Source organism: Oryx dammah, unplaced genomic scaffold, assembly GCF_014754425.2.
Source record: "Oryx dammah isolate SB20612 unplaced genomic scaffold, SCBI_Odam_1.1 HiC_scaffold_22, whole genome shotgun sequence".
Classification (NCBI taxonomy): domain Eukaryota; kingdom Metazoa; phylum Chordata; class Mammalia; order Artiodactyla; family Bovidae; genus Oryx; species Oryx dammah.
Window position 1 is genome coordinate 8,249,968 of NW_024070206.1, and position 18,574 is coordinate 8,268,541.

Consider the following 18,574-nt stretch of genomic DNA (forward strand, 5'->3'; position numbering starts at 1 on the left):
AGTAGTTATTAAGAGTCTGGATTAGATCTACTAGGAAAGGTAAAGAAACCAAGAGTCTCCTAAGAAGAAGGAATTATAACAGTTTACCAACATTTTTCAAGTATAGATGTCAATTAGGTGCTACGCCTTGCTGAAGAACTAAAACAAGAGAAAAGTAGATTTATGATCCAACCTAAAGGCTTTAGGTGAGAGCTGGAAGACATGTGCTGATAATTAAACTGTGAGAAGGTTTATTCAGGCAGCTCTTAGGAGAGTTTTTGGTTGGTTGTTTTTAGCTAGATTTAAATATGTCCACTTAAAGAAAAAGCAAAAACTAACCTTTGCTCACCAAGAAGGGCCTGACACTGTTTCAACCACTTCTACATATATTAAATCACTTAATCCTCATAATAACCCCATGAGACAGGTATTACGATCCCGCATCTATAGAAATGAAAATTGAAGTCCAAAGGCTAAGCAGTTTACCCTAAATTATAAAGTTGGCGGTAAATGGCAAAGCCAAGATTTGAATCCAGTTCTGTGTTGTCATTCTTTCCACCACACCAGCCATCTTCCCTTAACTGAAAACTGGGTGATGGGCCAAAGGACCAATGAGACACCACCTTCCTGAGCTCATTCAAAGCAGAAACAGGATCATACTCAACTGCTTTTGCCACAGATACCACAATATTTAACCCTTAGCAAGAGTTCAGTACATCTGTTTGATCTGAATGGATATGAACTTGATCCTCTCTGAAGAGAATATTTAAGCAAAGACACTAATGAGGAGGAGTCAGTTGTGAACACACTGAGGAAGAACATTACAAGCACAGGGAACAGCAAGTACAAAGACCCTGAGGTAGGAAGTTGCTTGGTTGTATCTGAGGAACAACCAGGAAGCTCAATATGATTGGTGCTAAGAGGGAGAGAAGGAAACAGGAAGAAGTTGACTTTGCAGAGGAAGCCAGGGGTCAGGTCCTTCAGTGCCTCTGCCACTCACTTTAAAAGAGATAAAGCCCCAGTAACCCCTGATCAACAGATTATGTTGCTTCACAGGAGAAAGGAAGCAAGACTTTCTTAGAAATAATATGTGCCAGGTAAAGGGGTAAAATGTTTAAGTGCATTGTTTCATTTAATCCTCACATCAGTTCTACTGAGTTAGGTATTATCCCAGTTTTACAGTTTGATAAAATGGGGAAAGAGAAATATTTAAATAACGTGGTTTACAATTTGTCAGTGGCAGAGACAGGATTTGACTCCAGTCTCTGACTCCAAAGCTAAAGCCTGCTCTTTGTAATATATCACATTTTCTCATTTGAAATACTGAATAAAAAAGAAGAGATGCATGCATACATGCATTCAAAATAGAATTATTGTTCATTGCTATGTGACAGACATTTAGAAATAGTATTAAAATGAAATACAGCATTTTAAAAAATCTTTGTATGATTTCTTTCTCACCAGTCATTTGCTTTTAATACTTTGCATATTTGCAGGTAGATGGACTATAAGGCACTTGCCCAACAAACTGCTCAAGAAATTTTAGGTTACTATCAAGATACATCAGGCTGGAAGGTGGTTAAGAATTCAGTAAGAAAACAAGTTAAATATATTTCAAGAGTTTGTTTTTTAATGGAAAACAAATCATTGCAAAGACATTTTTTAAAATATTTTCTTTTACAAACCAAAAAAAAATTTACTTTCATTTTTTTGTTTTTTATATTTCATTTCTTTCTGTATCTGACAGCTAATTTATTTGTGGATTTTTTATTCCTCTTTGAGAAAAAAATAACTGTTTCCAGCAAGGCTTCTAAAAAATTCCATGGAAATCTGTGAGTACAATTTCCTATTTATAATCATGGTTTTGAATTCAATGACATTGATGTATCTAGAATTCAGTGCTGCTGCTGCTGCTGCTGCTAAATCACTTCAGTCGTGTCCGACTCTGTGCAGCCCCATAGACGGCAGCCCACCAGGCTCCCCCATCCCTGGGATTCTCCAGGCAAGAACACTGGAGTGGGTTGCCATTTCCTTCTCCAGTGCATGAAAGTGAAAAGTGAAAGTGAAGTTGCTCAGTCATGCCTGACTCTTAGCGACCCCATGGACTGCAGCCCACCAGGCTCGCCTGTTGATGGGATTTTCCGGGCAAGAGTACTGGAGTGGGTTGCCAGTGCCTTCTCCAAGAATTCAGTGCTACTCCATTAGTTATAAGACATTATTTGATAGTGAACAGGAAATAGAAATTACTTATAAAGTCACTTTGTTGAAACGTGGATTAATAAAAATAGACTAATATGTGCCATCGAATTTTCAAACTTGAAGGCAGAAAAAAAATCACTTCTAGTGAATACTTCACAAAGCTAAGAAATTTACACTTCAAGAACTAATTACTGTAAAAATAGATTGGTATTTTCTTAGAGTATTTTATGGTCTTTTAACATTTCACCTTTCCATTAAGTGAACCACTTAAAGTTTATTTCCCCAATATGTTTCTCTTGCAAATATATATTATTTTTTCTGTAAGTGCTTTTAAGGATATTGGGTATGTATGTGTGTACACATGTTTGCACATTTAGTTGCGCTGTTGTATCCAACTCTTTGCAATGCCATGAACTGTAACCCTCTAGGCTCCTCTGTCCCTGGAATTTTCCTGGCAAGAATACTGAAGTGGGTTGCCATTTCCTCCTCCAGGGGATCTTCCTGACCCAGAGATCGAACTCATGTCTTCTGAGTCTCTTGCATTGGCAGGCAGATTGTTTTATAATTTTTTCTGTAAGCTGCTTTTAAGGATATTTTTTAGGAACCTGTTGTTTCAAATTCAAATACACTAAGGGAAATTGTGCAGACATTTTTTAAACCGTATTTTTAAGAGTTGTTCATTTATTGATTATGATATGTTATTTAGAAAACCAAATTTGATTCAGTTTCTTTTGGTGGCGGGCGTGGTGGGGGCGGTGGGGGTTGCGGGGGCGGCGGGGCGGGGCGGGGCGGGGCGGGGCGGGGCCGGGGGGGGGGCGGTGGGAGGCGGTTGTTGTTCAGTAGCTCAGTCGTGTCCTACTCTTTCCAACCCCATGGACCGCAGCATGCGAGGCTTCCCGGTCCTTCACCATCTCCCGGAGCTTGCTCATACTGAGGCCATTCAACCATCTCATCCTCTGTCACCTCCTTCTTCTCTTGCCTTCAATCTTTCCCAGCATCAGGGTCTTTTCTAATGAGTCAGTTCTTCCCATCAGGTGGCCAAAGTTTTGGAGCTTCAGATTGAGCATCAATCCTTCCAATGACTATTCAGGGTTAATTTCCTCTAGAGTGGTATCATCTGCATATCTGAGGTTGTTGATATTTCTCCCAGCAATCTTGATTAGAGCTTGTGAGTCATTCAGCCCAGCATTTCACATGATGTACTCTGCATAGAAGTTAAATAAGCCGGGTGACAATATACATACAGCGTTGCCTTATTCCTTTCCCAACTTTAAAGCAGTCCATCATTTCATGTCCAGTTCTAACTGTTGATTCTTGTCCTGCATACAGATTTCTCAGGAGACAGGTAAGGTGGTCTGGTATTCCCATCTCTTTAAAGATTTTCCACAGTTTGTTGTGATCCACACAGTCAAAGCCTTTAGCAGAAGTCAGTGAAGCAGAAAACTGGAGAAGGAAATGGCAACCCCTCTCCAGTGTTCTTGCCTGGAGAATCCCAGGGACGGGGGAGCCTGGTGGGTTGCCGTCTGTGGGGTCGCACACAGTCAGACATGACTGCAGCGACTTAGTAGCAGCAGCAATGAGGCAGAAATAGATGTTCTTCTGTAATTCCCTTGCTTTTTCTCTGATGCAACAGATGTTGGCAATTTGATCTCTGGTTTTCTAAAACCCTGCATTTTCTAAATCCAGCTTGTAAATCTAAAGTTCTCGGTTCACATACTGTTGAAGCCTAGTTTGAGGGATTTTGAGCATTACCTTGCTAGCACGTGAAATGAGTGCAATTGTATGGTAGTTTGAACATTCTTTGGCATTGCCTTTCTTTGGGATTGGAGTGAAAACTGACAGTTTAATTATAATACAGACAGGCCCATTTATTATATATATTGTCTATGGCTCTTTCCCTGCTGCACTAATAAAGTTGAATAATTGCAACATAGAACATGAAGTCTGCAGAGCCAAATTATTTACCATCTGGCTCTTTACTGAAAAGTTTTCTGACCTCTGCTTATATCATATTACATTCTTAAATTAAGAATTAAGGCCCCAAGATGCTGTACAACCACACAAGCATCAGTTACTTGAGGCTTATGATAAATAGAGCATGTAAAAGTTTATGAGAAAGAATTTAGAAAAATTGTAAATGAAAGTAGTCCCTTTAAAAAGACAATGATAGGGACTTCCCTAATGGTCCAGTGGTTAAGCATCCACTGCCCTATACAGGGGACATGGTTCAATCCCTGTTTGGGGAACTGAGATCCCACAAGCCATAGGGCAACTACACTCACTCCCCACGACCACTGAGCATGTGCACTCTGGAGACAAGCCAGACCTAGAAGGAAGCCCACACGCACACAGCAACAAAGAGCCCACCTGGGTGCTGCGACTAAGACACGGTGCAGCCAAATAATTTTTAAAAAAGACAACTATAGAAACAGTACAAAATTTGTTGAAAATGAATTTTCAAATAATTTATATTAACTACTGCAATGCATATTTAAATAAAACTGTTACTGGCTTCCCTGGTGGCTCAGTGGTAAAGAATCCGCCTCCCAATGCAGGAGACACAGGCTTAATCTCTGGGTCAGGAAGATCCCCTGGAGAAGGGAATGGCAACTTGCTCCAGTATTCTTGCCTGGAGAATTCCATGGACAGAGGAGTCTGACCGGCTACAGTCCATGGGGTCACAAAAGAGTTAGACATGACTTAGCAACTAAGCAACAACTTACAATTGAATATTAGTATTTTAAATTGCTAATATTACCTTCAAATTTTCTTTATATTGTTAAATTAGTATGCTTTATACTGTGATACCATATTTTCAACTTAGGCTAAATTCAGTTAAATTTTGAATTTTCTTTATTTTGTTAACCATAGATATCGTGTTGAAGGAATGATTCCAGAATTGACATCTAAACTATCTGATTTCCTCTTCAAACCTGAAAACAGAGTCAGATGGGACAATTCATTGAAAATGTACAACATGGTACTAAAGATTGATTCGGTAATTTATTGTTTAATGTTGGACTTTTACTGTATTAATGCAGTTTTAGCTTTTATATCTTAGTGATTTCAGTTTATTACATCTGTATTTTATATATTCAAATCAAGTTGAAATCTTTATAAAAAGCTTAAAACTTTTTTCTTTATCAATTGAGAGTTCAGTTCCAGTTAGCTTTATTCTATTTTTAGTGCATACCACATTCTGAAACTGGTCAGCTCTCCTGCACATGTGTGCCTTTGGTTATTGAGAGGACTGAACTCATGGATTTGTCTCCTCCATCAAGGGGAAAAAAAATTCCGCATGCCTTGTTGATAGAAGTCAGTAGATTTATCATAGTCATAACACACTAGATAACATTGTAGATACTATTAAGGACTTAAGAACAAATAACATGTAACTTTTTAAAAGCATGTGTGAAATAACATTATGATGGTTGTGGTTTTAGAAACACTTTCAAATACATTATCTCAGAGATGAAGGGGAAGAATAAAAACAGAGAAAAGAAAAATAGAGGTAATGGAGTAGGAAGTTAAAGTCCTAGAGGTAAGAGAAGGAAGACAGAATGCAAGAGGCAAATAGGGCATAGAAGTGCAGAGAGCAGGGTGAGGCGAGGCCACACTGAGAGCACAGGAGAGGAAATGGGTGAAAGGAGAGAGACTGAGATGTGGCAGGAAGGGGGAGACACAGAAGATGGGAGTCGGCTGAGGGACTCGGAACTCTGCTGCAGTACCTTGTCACTCCAGTACTTATGAAGACTGCTAGACGTCACGATACGTAAATTACACCTTAGTAGACTGTTTTTAAAAAGTGACTTCTATATTTTGGCTAATAATAATTTTATTAGAAGGAAATGGTAAAGGTGAAGAATGTTGGTGGAATGCAAACTTTTATGATTTTTAGAAACAGTTGCATTTGTAATATTCTAGATTACTGAGTCTGATTCTTCAAGTCTCCAAGCCCATTTCACTCATCAGACAAATGTCCCACATAACTGCCATCACTTTACCGTTTATTTAGAACTCTGTAGGTTAACTGTACCTCCTTCTATTAAACTGATTTTAAAATGTGGGATGAGGGTGAGGTTGTAGAAAACCCCGGGAAGGTAAAGTAGTTTCATCTTGTAGAAAGGCTCTGGAGTTCTTGTCCACAGAGAACACATGTCTGTGACCCTCTTGGGATTTGAACTTGGTCTATCACAAATGAAAATGCAAACACTGTATTGTTTCATTCATAATTGTATGATACTGATTATACGGTTTCATTAGCATTTCAGATATTTCTGTTTTTTTTCAGATATTCAGTTTTTGCTGCAAGTCAGCTACAATAATGGAAAGTATAGTAGATTTTGGCATCAAAAGACTTGGAAACATATTCAAAGAAATTTCAGTTCAGTTCAGTTGCTCAGTTGTGTCTGACTCTTTGCCACCCCATGAATCGCAGCATGCCAGGCCTCCCTGTCCATCACCAATTCCCAGAGTTTACTTAAACTCACGTCCATTGAGTCGGTGATGACACCCAACCATCTCATCCTCTGTCGTCTCCTTCTCCCCCCGCCTTCAATCTTTCCCAGCATCAGGGTCTTTTCAAATGAGTCAGTTCTTCACATCAGGTGGCCAGAGAAATTTAGATTTGCCCAAGGTCAACAGAAACAGTGTATGGTAGAACCAGGACTTACACTGATCTCCTGATTCAGATTTATGTCTTTTTCAGTACACCATAATATCTCTGAATCACATTACATAATGAGAAGAATTTTCCTGCCTTCTTATGAATGTTTGTAGCATTCATTTTGCAAGGGTGCATTTTAATTGACTCATTCACCCCATTGGTGAGGAAGGCATTCTTGCTCTAGGGTTATGGCGGTGGCCAAACAAACACTTGACACCAGCACTTAGACAAATAAGATCGACAGCCTGTTACTAATACTAATCACAGCTCAGCAAAGGAAGACCGTGAAGACGTTGTTAAACTAACATTTGCTGGTGGGCCACAAGATGCCAGTGGTGAGCCAGGTTCAACAAATGACCACAAAAGAAATTGAAATAGAGAAGTTTATTACAGTCCTGGAGGAAGTGCACAGCACACGTCAAGGGCCCCGTGTGGGGAGGTCAAGGCAGGGTGCAGACAGAGGTGGACTCACGCCTTTATGAGGGTCTGTGGGTAGAGTGCTTTGGGGTTCCTAGGCTAAGGCCAGATTGATCATTTGGAACCAAACAGGGCAGGATTTTCATAAACACAGGGGGTCTGCTCTAAGGGGCTCACAAGGGGAAGGCCCTGGGAAGTGTGGGAGACTGCTGATCAGAAGGGCTGTTGGGGAAGTCATATCAGGAACTTACATTTGCTTGTGACTCTGTAGGCTATTATCTAGGCTATGCTTAAACGTGAGAGAGCTGGTGTTAGTTTAATCCCCCGCAGGCTGCTTGGCCAAACAAAATGGATGCTGGGGCAGCAGTACATGGAGTAGCTCAGCTAAGCTCTCCAGGACACACCATGCCCCGCAGTGTGACAGGGGAGTGGCATTCAGTAGCAGAGTGAGTAACCAGGGGTTGTGCACGGCAGGCCTTGTAGTATCAAGAAGCTGAGGTGACCCCTGATTCTTGCAGGAGGAGCTGCTTCGTTGTTGGACTAATCCTACAGGGTAGCAGGGAACTAAAACCCACTACCCAGGTATAAGTAGGAACTGTGTCTTGTCCTGCTGATAAGGAGGGTTGTTGGACTAAGGGCTCTTATCTATGGGAACAGAGTGAAGAGAGGATCTTGCAGTTTGGCCATTCAAGACCCAATTTTAACAGATGTCAAAGCAGCAATATACTGGTCTTTAATTTTAGGCTTTACACCACAGGCTGCTAAGTCAATATATTATTCTGAATATATTACCTAGTCAGTGTGGAGTAGCAGACACACTATTGTACTGGAAATCTGGAAACCTGGGTTCTAGTTCTGTACATCTCTCTAGTTCTACATGTAACTTAATGTTAGGCTTCAATTTCTTCATCTAAAAATTCAAATATTAGCTAATATCAAGATTCTTTTCTAAATTTATTGTATTTGTAATTTATATTAACCCCTTGTTAGATATGTGATTTGCAAATATTTTCTCCCACTCTTTGGGTCGCCTTTTCATTTTGTTAATGGTTTCCTTTGCTATGCAGAGGCATTTTAGTTTAATGCAGTCCCACTCTTTTATTTTTGCTTTTGTTGCCTTGCATTTATAATTACACATCTAATATTTCTTTAACATTGAAAATGCAAGCTGACTTGGTGGTAAATTCTTAAAACCTCAAAGCCCTGCTTTTTCCAAAAACAGGCCAACCTTAGGCAGTGAAATTCTTTGGGGAGCAGTACAAAGAACAGATATTAAATAATTGTTGCAATCTTTATGATTTGATTTATTTCAGGATACATTCCTGTGTCATACCATCACACAAAGTTTTGCCATGGGCTCAATTTCCCCCAGAGACTTTATCGACTTAGTCTCTTTGAAGCACTACGAAAGAAATATGGATGTCATCAGTTGTAAGTTGAAACAATTTGCCCACCCTTGGGAATTACTATGAGTCATTAATAATTTTTTTTCTTTTAACGCACAGTTTGGAAGAATATTTTCAATTAATTATTCTTGTATTTATTTGGTGAGTCCAATAAATACATGTGTAATGCAGGTAAGCCTGAAGTTTTTAACCTAATTCTGGAGGTGCCATTTACATCATAGCCAATGACTGTGGCATCTCCTGGCCTTTTTGCAGCATATACCCTGCAGCACTGAATATAGATAGATACTTGCAGGCTAAACCTTCACAGCACATCACAAAACTACCAAGAAACAAAATGGATCTTTGGATATATACTTCTATATTTGAATATGTAGAATGGGTATATCTAAAAACTGATAAAACTCCAGAAGAAAATTCCACTAGATAGCTCTTTTCATACATATGCTTACAGTTCTTTTAAAAACTGAAAGTTTTAACATACTCTTATCCATTGCTTGTTGCTCAGTCGCTAAGTTGTGTCCAACTCTTCGTGATCCCATGGACTGTAGCCCACCAGGCTCCTCTGTCCGTGGGATTTCCCAGGCAAGAAAACTGGAGTGGGTTGCCATTTACTTCTCCAGGCCTTATCCTACACCTTACCCCCAGCCAAAAATGTGTCACTCTGTAAAATGCAAATGTGTAACCACTTCCTATTTGCATTATTCACTTAAAACATACCAGTTTACACCCCAGAGATCTCTGGACTCCTAGAACTCAAGATAATTTATGGTGAAGGAACTTTGGTAGGACAGTAGTAGCCTAGAGCCCTTTTCTTTCCTCTGCAATTCAATTTAATCTCGCTATTCCTATGTGAATAGTTTCCCCTACTGTAACTACTTGGGGACAGGGACAGTTAACTGTTGCTAATTACTCTTTTCCACTTGTAGGACTCTTTAAGCTTCGAAACACAAGTCTGAGTAATAGCTCTGCTAATAGCACTCACGCGCACAATTAGCTCTGTTGACCGTATATACCACTGGGAACTGATGTTCATCACTTTCGCATATTTGTCTCACATATTTTCATACAGCTTTCATTAATCATCTCATTTTCAAATGAGGGCACATAAAAACTTATTCACTGCCTATAACACAAAATACTGTCCATTTGAATCAGAGATCTCTTCAGTTCAGTTTAGTTCAGTCGCTCAGTTGTCTCCGACTCTTTGCGACCCCATGAATAGCAGCACGCCAGGCCTCCCTGTCCATAAGCAACTCCTGGAGTTCACTCAGACTCACGTCCATCGAGTCCGTGATGCCATCCAGCCATCTCATCCTCTGTCATCCCCTTCTCCTGCCCCAAATCCCTCCCAGCATCAGAGTCTTTTCCAAAGAGTCAACTCTTCGCATGAGGTGGCCAAAGTACTGGAGCTTCAGCTTTAGCATCATTCCTTCCAAAGAAATCCCAGGGCTGATCTCCTTCAGAATGGACTGGTTGGATCTCCTTACAGTCCAAGGGACTCTCAAGAGTCTTCTCCAACACCACAGTTCAAAAGCATCAATTCTTCAGCACTCAGCCTTCTTCACAGTCCAACTCTCACATCCATACATGACTACTGGAAAAACCACAGCCTTGACTAGATGGACTTTAGTCAGCAAAGTAATGTCTCTGCTTTTGAATATGCTATCTAGGTTGGTCATAACTTTTCTTCAAAGGAGTAAGCGTCTTTTAATTTCATGGCTGCAATCACCATCTGCAGTGATTTTGGAGCCCCCAAAAATAAAGTCTGACACTGTTTCCACTGTTTCCCCATTTATTTCCCATGAAGTGATGGGACCGGATGCCATGATCTTTGTTTTCTGAATGTTGAGCTTTAAGCCAACTTTTTCACTCTCCTCTTTCACTTTCATCAAGAGGCTTTTTAGTTCCTCTTCACTTTCTGCCATAAGGGTGGTGTCATCTGCATATCTGAGGTGATTGATATTTCTCCCAGCAATCTTGATTCCAGCTTGTGTTTCTTCCAGTCCAGCGTTTCTCATGATGTACTCTGCATAGAAGTTAAATAAGCAGGGTGACAATATACAGCCTTGATGTACTCCTTTTCCTATTTGGAACCAGTCTGTTGTTCCATGTCCAGTTCTAACTGTTGCTTCCTGACCTGCATACAGATTTCTCAAGAGGCAGGTCAGGTGGTCTGGTATTCCCATCTCTCTCAGAATTTTCCACAGTTATTGTGATCCATATGGTCAAATGTCTTATTGATCTCTTATGGTCTATCTTGAAACCATTCTATTTGTGTCTCATTTTTGATGGTCAGAGGGAAGGTCAAAAAGAAGTATAGAGGATAAAATCCATGAAGAGTTATAATCAGTCATTCAGTGATCACTACTGAATTTGCTTTTAAGTGATTTCCTTTGAATGAGTTTTTGATGAACACTGATAGTTTTCTTCTCAATGTTTCCACTGTTGTTTAGCTTACTGTGTACTTTGCTTTTAGCTAAATGTTTTGCATTCATTTTCTCACCAGTGAGGAAACTGAAATTCACAGAAATCAAGTTACATAGCTAATCAGCAGCTCAAGTCTTTCTGATTTTCTGGAATCTGTGCTAACTACCACACTGTGTGCCTCACAAAAGACCCATACTTGTTTGTGGAATGTAACAAAATATTAAAAAAAAAAGACAAATATAATCTCCGTATTTTAAACAGAGAAAAAATATGTTAATATCAATTCTGGCAGTACCATTTTGCCAACATAACTGGCTCTATTAAGATGATGGAACAGATCATGAAAATGGGAAATGCATACACATTTCCCATTTTGTCTCCTAACTAGAGCTTAATGTTGTATTTCCTACCAAAGTGATTATGTATATTAAAATCATATAGGAAAATTCTCTGATGAGCAGGATTCAGTTGCACAGACTAAAGAAATACATATTTTAAAGTGGTTTTAGGAAGAGTATCTATAATTATCATAAACGTGATGATAATCAGATCTTCTCCCTTCTACCTTCACATGCCGTATTGCAGCTACACTGCATAATTCCTAAAACAAAATCTACTGATTTTTAATCATACAGTGAAGTTAGCTACAGGGAATTGGCAGAAAAGAGCATTTAAACTGCCTCCATTGACAGGCTAAATAACACATCAAATATTTTATTTAAAAAATGATAAACCAAAACAATCTATCCTAGTAGATTAGTCTTTTTCTTTGTAACTTCTGCTTCAGATCTCAGAAAGTAAATAAATTATACTTTTAACAGTTCTTCTTGTATGAAAAAGGTAGCAGCATCTTTAGAAGTACTAGCATGAAAAAGTTGGAGAGGACAGCAGTGATCTTTTTTCATGCTAGTACTTGTAGCATGATACTTTTTCATTTTTGGCCTGTGTACACACTCAAGTGTGCAAACGTACATACCTATGTTAAAATTAATGTCAGTGTCAAATCAAATGCTATGTCATGCATTTTTGAAAATATGCTACTGGAAACAGAATCTTTCATCTTTGTGACATAGGTTTTATTTTAATTTTTCTTTTGATCACTTAGCTACTAGTGTGGATTTTCCAGCATTTCCTCCATCCTCAAGTTACATCCGAGGTTATAACCATGCTTGTGGCTATATATGTTTACCTGTGCAAGAGTAAGTGTTATTTCCATATATTTATTGTTTAACCATTTTTTAGTTCAGTTTGTAACTTGCTAACTAACTCACCAGAAATATTTTCTGGTATATCCTGTTGTGGGGGAAAAAAATGCCCCTAAATACAATTTTTAAAATAATTTTTCAAGTATTTTTCATCTTAAGTATAATCAGAATAGATAATTCCCTGTAAAGTATAATTTGCAGTTTCTGGCACTAGTCACATGTTCACAGACATCATCGTGCCCTCCAGTTAACCTTACCTTGATGCTTTATGTTTCTCCATTAGTCACTTCTGTGAATTATTAAAGGATTTTTGCAAATGAAAAATAAATCTCTAGAACTATAATAGTTCCATTTATCAGCAATGAATCATGCTTTACTTTGAATATATTCTTTCCAATGGACTACTTACTGTGAACAGATACCTGCAGAATAAGCCACCCAGTAGGTAAATTCAGAGAGGGAAGAGCTGGAGAAATTAGAGATAAGTCTCTGCCCACAGGTGGCCAGCCACTGGATAAGATGGTGACATCCAATACACATATTCTGTAAATGCATATATATATCAATTCATTATATATCATTCTACAACTTCCTTACATATTTGCTAAATGACTTTATATTAAATAAAAGATACTGGCACAGAAAACAACATGTAAAACTTTATATTGGTCAGATGTAAACCACTCAGTAGGAGAAAAATATGTATGTGAAGGAAGTCAAAATAAAATGACATTTAGACCCATATTCCTTAATATTTTCTACTGAATTAGAGAACTAAAAGAAATCCACAAATATTTACATTGATAGACAGGATCATTGGTTCAGATGATGATGACAATGTAGTCTTTCTCCCCATCTATCAATTTTGTTTATATAGCCAAGACTGTATTCTCCACAGCAGAAAAGGATAAAACAAGGGAAAAATTATTACTCCGTATCAGGTAGGTGAATCAGCTGCTAGTGGGGACTCTGGTTGGGAAGTTACACAACCTAAAGTGTGCTTCACGGGCAACGTCCCCTTCTTGCACCTTGTCACCATTCCCTTTCCACTGCAAAAAAAAAAAAAAAGAGAGAGAAACTAATTTAGATATTCTACCCAGACTGGGAACTCTGCCTAGCAACCTGCTGGAGAAGGATACTGACAAAAAAGTGATTTTTCTGTACCTTTTCCTTCTGTGCAGCTCAAGTCCTGTAGTAAATTTATGAAACATATTATCTACAGTAAATGTACTCTCCCATAAATCTTGAAAAAGCTTTGTTAAGTGTGTAAAGCCCTAGTAAATTCACATAGAGATTTAAGGTCATACAAATTGCTAATGAGTCCAGCCATTTGCGACAATGTAAAATAGTCTAAACTCTGCATGGAAAAGGGTTTAAGAAAATAGATGCTCATATGGTTGGTTGGAGCAGTGGTCTTCAAACCCCTCTAAGAGAATTTTGTAAAATCTTATATTGCCTTGCACATTTTTAAGTTGATATTAAAATTTTACATAGCATTATATCAAGAGGGTGAAATTTCCAGCATACTATAAATCTTGACACTTTTAAAAAATGTTTGTATCACCCTTTTAAGTGCATTCATCAGAAACTAAATACCATAACAACTTGAAACCTACCACTACATTATCAGTTTCAAAGTACATATAACCTTTAATAGTCAGAAATATTATATCATTTCTTTTCTCCTCGATCTGATATTTTTACTCTTTTTCCCTTGCATAATTTTATCTGAATAAAATATATTTTATGCTTTGGGTTCTTTCATCAATCATTGTTTATGCTTTGGGTTCTTTTATCAATCAGTGTTTATGCTTTGGGTTCTTTTATCAATCACTGTTTATTTTCTCTCATACCTCTATAAGTACCTAATTTTTAAAATTTGTTTTAATTTCTGTGACCTAAGTATCTAACGCTGAAGAAGCTGAACAGTCCTGTGAAGACCTACAAGACCTTTTAGAACTAACACCCAAAAACGATGTCCTTTTCATTATAGGGGACTGGAATGCAAAAGTAGGAAGTCAAGAAATGCCTGGAGTAACAGGCAAATTTGGCCTTGGAGTACAGAATGAAGCAGGGCAAAGGCTAATAGAGTTTTGCCAAGAAAACACACTAGTCAAAGCAAACACCGTCTTCCAACAACACAAGAGAAGACTCTACACATGGACATCACCAGATGGTCAACACTGAAATCAGATTGATTGTATTCTTTTTAGCCAAAGATGGAGAAGCTCTATACAGTCAGCAAAAACAAGACCGGGAGCTGACTGTGGCTTGGATCATGAACTCCTTATTCCAAAATTCAGACTTAAATTGAAGAAAGTAGGGAAAACCGCTAGACCATTCAGGTATGACCTAAATCAAATCCCTTATGATTATACAGTAGAAGTGAGAAATAGATTTAAGGGCCTACATCTGATAGACAGAGTGCCTGATGAACTATGGAATGAGGTTCGTGACACTGTACAGGAGACAGGGATCAAGACCATCCCCAAGAAAAAGAAATGCAAAAAAGCAAAATGGCTGTCTGAGGAGGCCTTACAAATAGCTGTGAAAAGAAGAGAAGTGAAAAGCAAAGGAGGAAAGGAAAGATAAACCCATTTGAATGCAGAGTTCCAAAGAATAGCAAGGAGAGGTAAGAAAGCCTTCCTCAGTGATCAGTGCAAAGAAATAGAGGAAAACAATAGACTAGGAAAGACTTGACAGCTCTTCAAGAAAATTAGAGATACCAAGGGAACATTTCATGCAAAGATGGGCTTGATAAGGACAGAAACAGCAAAGCCTAAAAGAAGCAGAAGATATTAAGAAGATGCGGCAAGAATACACAGAAGAACTGTACAAAAAAGATCTTCACAACCCAGACAATTACAACGGTGTGATCACTCACCTTGAGCCAGACATCCTGGAATGTGAAGTGAGGTGGGTATTAGGAAGCATCACTACAAACAAAGCTAGTGGAGGTGATGGAATTCCAGTTGAGCTATTTCAAATCCTAAAAGATGATGCTGTGAAAGTGCTGCACTCAATATGCCAGCAAATTTGGAAAACTCAGCATTGGCCACAGGACTGGAAAAGGTCAGTTTTCATTCCAGTCCCAAAGAAAGGCAATGCCAAAGAATGTTCAAACTACCACACAGTTGCACTCATCTCACACGCTAGTAAAGTAATGCTCAAAATTCTCCAAGCCAGGCTTTAGCAATACGTGAACCGTGAACTTCCTGATGTTCAAGCTGGTTTTAGAAAAGGCAAAGGAACCTGAGATAAAATTGCCAACATCTGCTGGATGATTGAAAAAGCAAGAGAATTCCAGAAAAACATCTATTTCTGCTTTATTGACTATGCCAAAGCCTTTGACTGTGTGAATCACAACAAACTGTGGAAAATTCTGAAAGAGATGGGCATATCAGACCACCTGACCTGTCTTTTGAGAAACCTGTATGCAGGTTAGGAGGAAACAATTAGAACTGGACATGGAACAACAGACTGGTTCCAAATAGGAAAAGGAGTACATCAAGCCTGTAGATTGTCACCCTGCTTATTTAACTTCTATGCAGAGTACATCAAGAGAAATGCTGGGCTGGAGGAAGCACAAGCTGGAATCAAGACTGCCAGTAGAAATATCAATCACCTCAGATATGCAGATGACATCACCCTTATGGCAGAAAGTGAAGAAGAACTAAAGAACCTCTTGATGAAAGTGAAAGAGGAGAGTGAAAAGTTGGCTTAAAGCTCAACATTCAGAATACGAAGATCATGGCATCTGGTCCCATCACTTCATGGCAAATAGATGGGGAAACAGTGGAAACAGTGTCAGACTTTATTTTGGGGGGCTCCAAAATCACTGCAGACGGTGATTGCAGCCATGAAATTAAAAGACGCTTACTCCTTGGAAGGAAAGTTATGACCAACCTAGACAGCATATTGAAAAGCAGAGACGTTACTTTGCCAACAAAGGTCCGTCTAGTCAAGGCTATGGTTTTTCCAGTGGTCATGTATGGATGTGAGAGTTGGACTATAAAGAAAGCTGAGCACTGAAGAATTGATGCTTTTGAACTGTGGTGCAGGAGAAGACTCTTGAGAGTTGCCTGGACTGCAAGGAGATCCAACCAGTCCATCCTAAAGGAGATCAGTCTTGGGTGTTCATTGGAAGGAATGATGTTGAAGCTGAAACTCCAATACTTGGCCGTGAACGAAGAGCTGACTCATTTGGAAAGACCCTGATGCTGGGAAAGATTGAGGGCAGGAGGAGAAGGGGACGACAGAGGATGAGATGGTTGGATGTCATCACCAACTCAATGGACATGAGTTAGGATAAACCCCAGGAGTTGGTGATGGACAGGGAGGCCTGGCGTGCGGCAATTCATGGGGTCGCAAAGAGTCAGACACCACTGAGAGACTGAACTGAACTGAACTGAACTGAGACATTGTTACAGTTTACAGATACCAAGTGTCAACTATTTGATCCTCACAAGAACTCCATAAAGTAGTCCTCTTACTATCCCCATTTTTCAGAAAAGAAAATGGAAACCCAGAGAAATTAAGTAACTTTCTCAAGGTTACACATAGGTAACAGCAAAGCTCAGCTTCAAACTATGCATTCTGGTTTGAGAGTCCATGCTTCTATCACTTACACTCACTTAACTAAAAAACGTGGGACAAAAGGCCTACTCGAGATATCCCATCAGAAAGAACAACCTCAAGTCTACTTCTACTTTGCATTTTTATGAACATAAGTGTAGGAAACTTTGCTCACATGAACAGGTGGGTTAAAATGGAGAGTAGAACGCTAGTGCCATCATGCAATCCCTTGACATTCTTTTGAATTATATTCCATATTACGTAGTGACCTATAACCAAAAATTGTTTGTAATGACTTATCAGCTGACAACTCAATTAGATCCTTAAATTTTATTGAAAGCAAAGAATTGATATGGTAAGGTTTTATTACCGTCATCCATCATTCACTTTCTTAACTCACTTCCAATTGATTGAATTTTTCCTTTAGCAACTCATGTTTATATGCCAAGGTAAAGCACCTTAGTACTATTCAGTCTTAGTTGGGGGAGATGACAGACATCCCTTGGTTCTATAAAGCAGAAGGTTCTATAAAGAAGGCTGTTGTGATCAGGCTGGTGGAACAAAAGCAGGCATGTCCATCAGAGATATATTCTCAGATTAGTTTAAAGAAAAGGTATATGGAAGTCAGAGATTTGAAAACTTATTCCCTTCAATGTTATTCAGCCTCTCATACCCCTTGGAAAGTCTTCGTATCCTCTAGTTTGAAGTTCACTGGGTTAGAATATAAAATACTACAGTCTTGGAGATAACATTTCAAAATGTTAAATACACAAAAACATTGACCTAGAAACTCAATATAAATATTTCTAGAGGTGCAAATGGATATATTACAAGATGTTTTATTACAGCTTTATTTATTGTGGCAAAAAGTAAGAAATAACTCCACGATAGTCAACAGAGGACTGGTTAATAGAATATGAAATATCATATGCAATCACTAAAAACAATAAGCTGATCTGTATAGACACAGAGGTACATGGTATCATACTAAGAGGAAAATGCAACTAGTTCCAGAAAAATAAATGTCTCATTTTTGCAAAAGTAAGAATGTATATGTACATGTATATAGGGTACATAAACATATGTGTACACACGTTCTCTTTGTATATCCATAGATAATAATCTGAAAAGATACAGTCAACACTGTAAATAGTGACTGGGAAAACAGAATGAAGGGGCATTATGAAAATGCTCTACTGTTTAAATTTTCATAAGCATACATTACTTTTATCATTTTAAAAAGTCGATAAATGACAAGAAAGAACTAAAACTGAAGACTTTAAGATACAGTTTGACTACTTAATATTTTTACGTAAAATAATTTTGAGTGTGCAAATCATTCCACGTTTTTTCCTTCCTTCAGTACTATTTCCCCTGTCATAAGCACAGTGTTGGCAATCAATGGTAAATAAGAATCCTGCTCCTTATAAACTTGTAAATTCAATAGATAAACTTAATAATTCTTTATATTTTTAAACCCTTCCTTTGTTTACAGGAATCCAGCATATTCCAAACTAGTGATGTTTGTTCAGACAGAAATGAGAGGAAAATTGGCCCCATCAATAATTGAAGCAACCATGCCTTCCAATTTAGTAAGCTTCATGCTCAATGTAAAAGATGGAATAAAGACACAAAAAATTCCATCAAGACGTGGATATCATCATAATGGGCATTCATCATTCCTAAAGAAGAAATGA

General features: G+C 38.4%; 1 protein-coding gene across 1 annotated transcript; it reads left to right on the forward strand.

Annotated features, from left to right (window-relative positions):
* The first annotated feature begins 1,479 nt into the window (after positions 1–1,479).
* Positions 1,480–18,574, forward strand: STARD6 (StAR related lipid transfer domain containing 6). Its single transcript, XM_040264216.1, has 6 exons — positions 1,480–1,569; positions 1,762–1,811; positions 5,050–5,176; positions 8,575–8,692; positions 12,203–12,296; positions 18,373–18,574. The coding sequence occupies exons 1-6, from the start codon at positions 1,480–1,482 to the stop codon at positions 18,572–18,574; spliced, it is 681 nt and encodes a 226-aa protein (XP_040120150.1).

Coding starts and splice junctions, on each gene's coding strand:
- STARD6 (XM_040264216.1), top strand. CDS start 1,480: ATGGACTATAAGGCACTTGCCCAACAAACTGCTCAAGAAATTTTAGGT. Junction 5,177..8,574: donor TGGTACTAAAGATTGATTCG/GTAATTTATTGT, acceptor GATTTATTTCAG/GATACATTCCTGTGTCATAC. Junction 12,297..18,372: donor ATATGTTTACCTGTGCAAGA/GTAAGTGTTATT, acceptor CTTTGTTTACAG/GAATCCAGCATATTCCAAAC.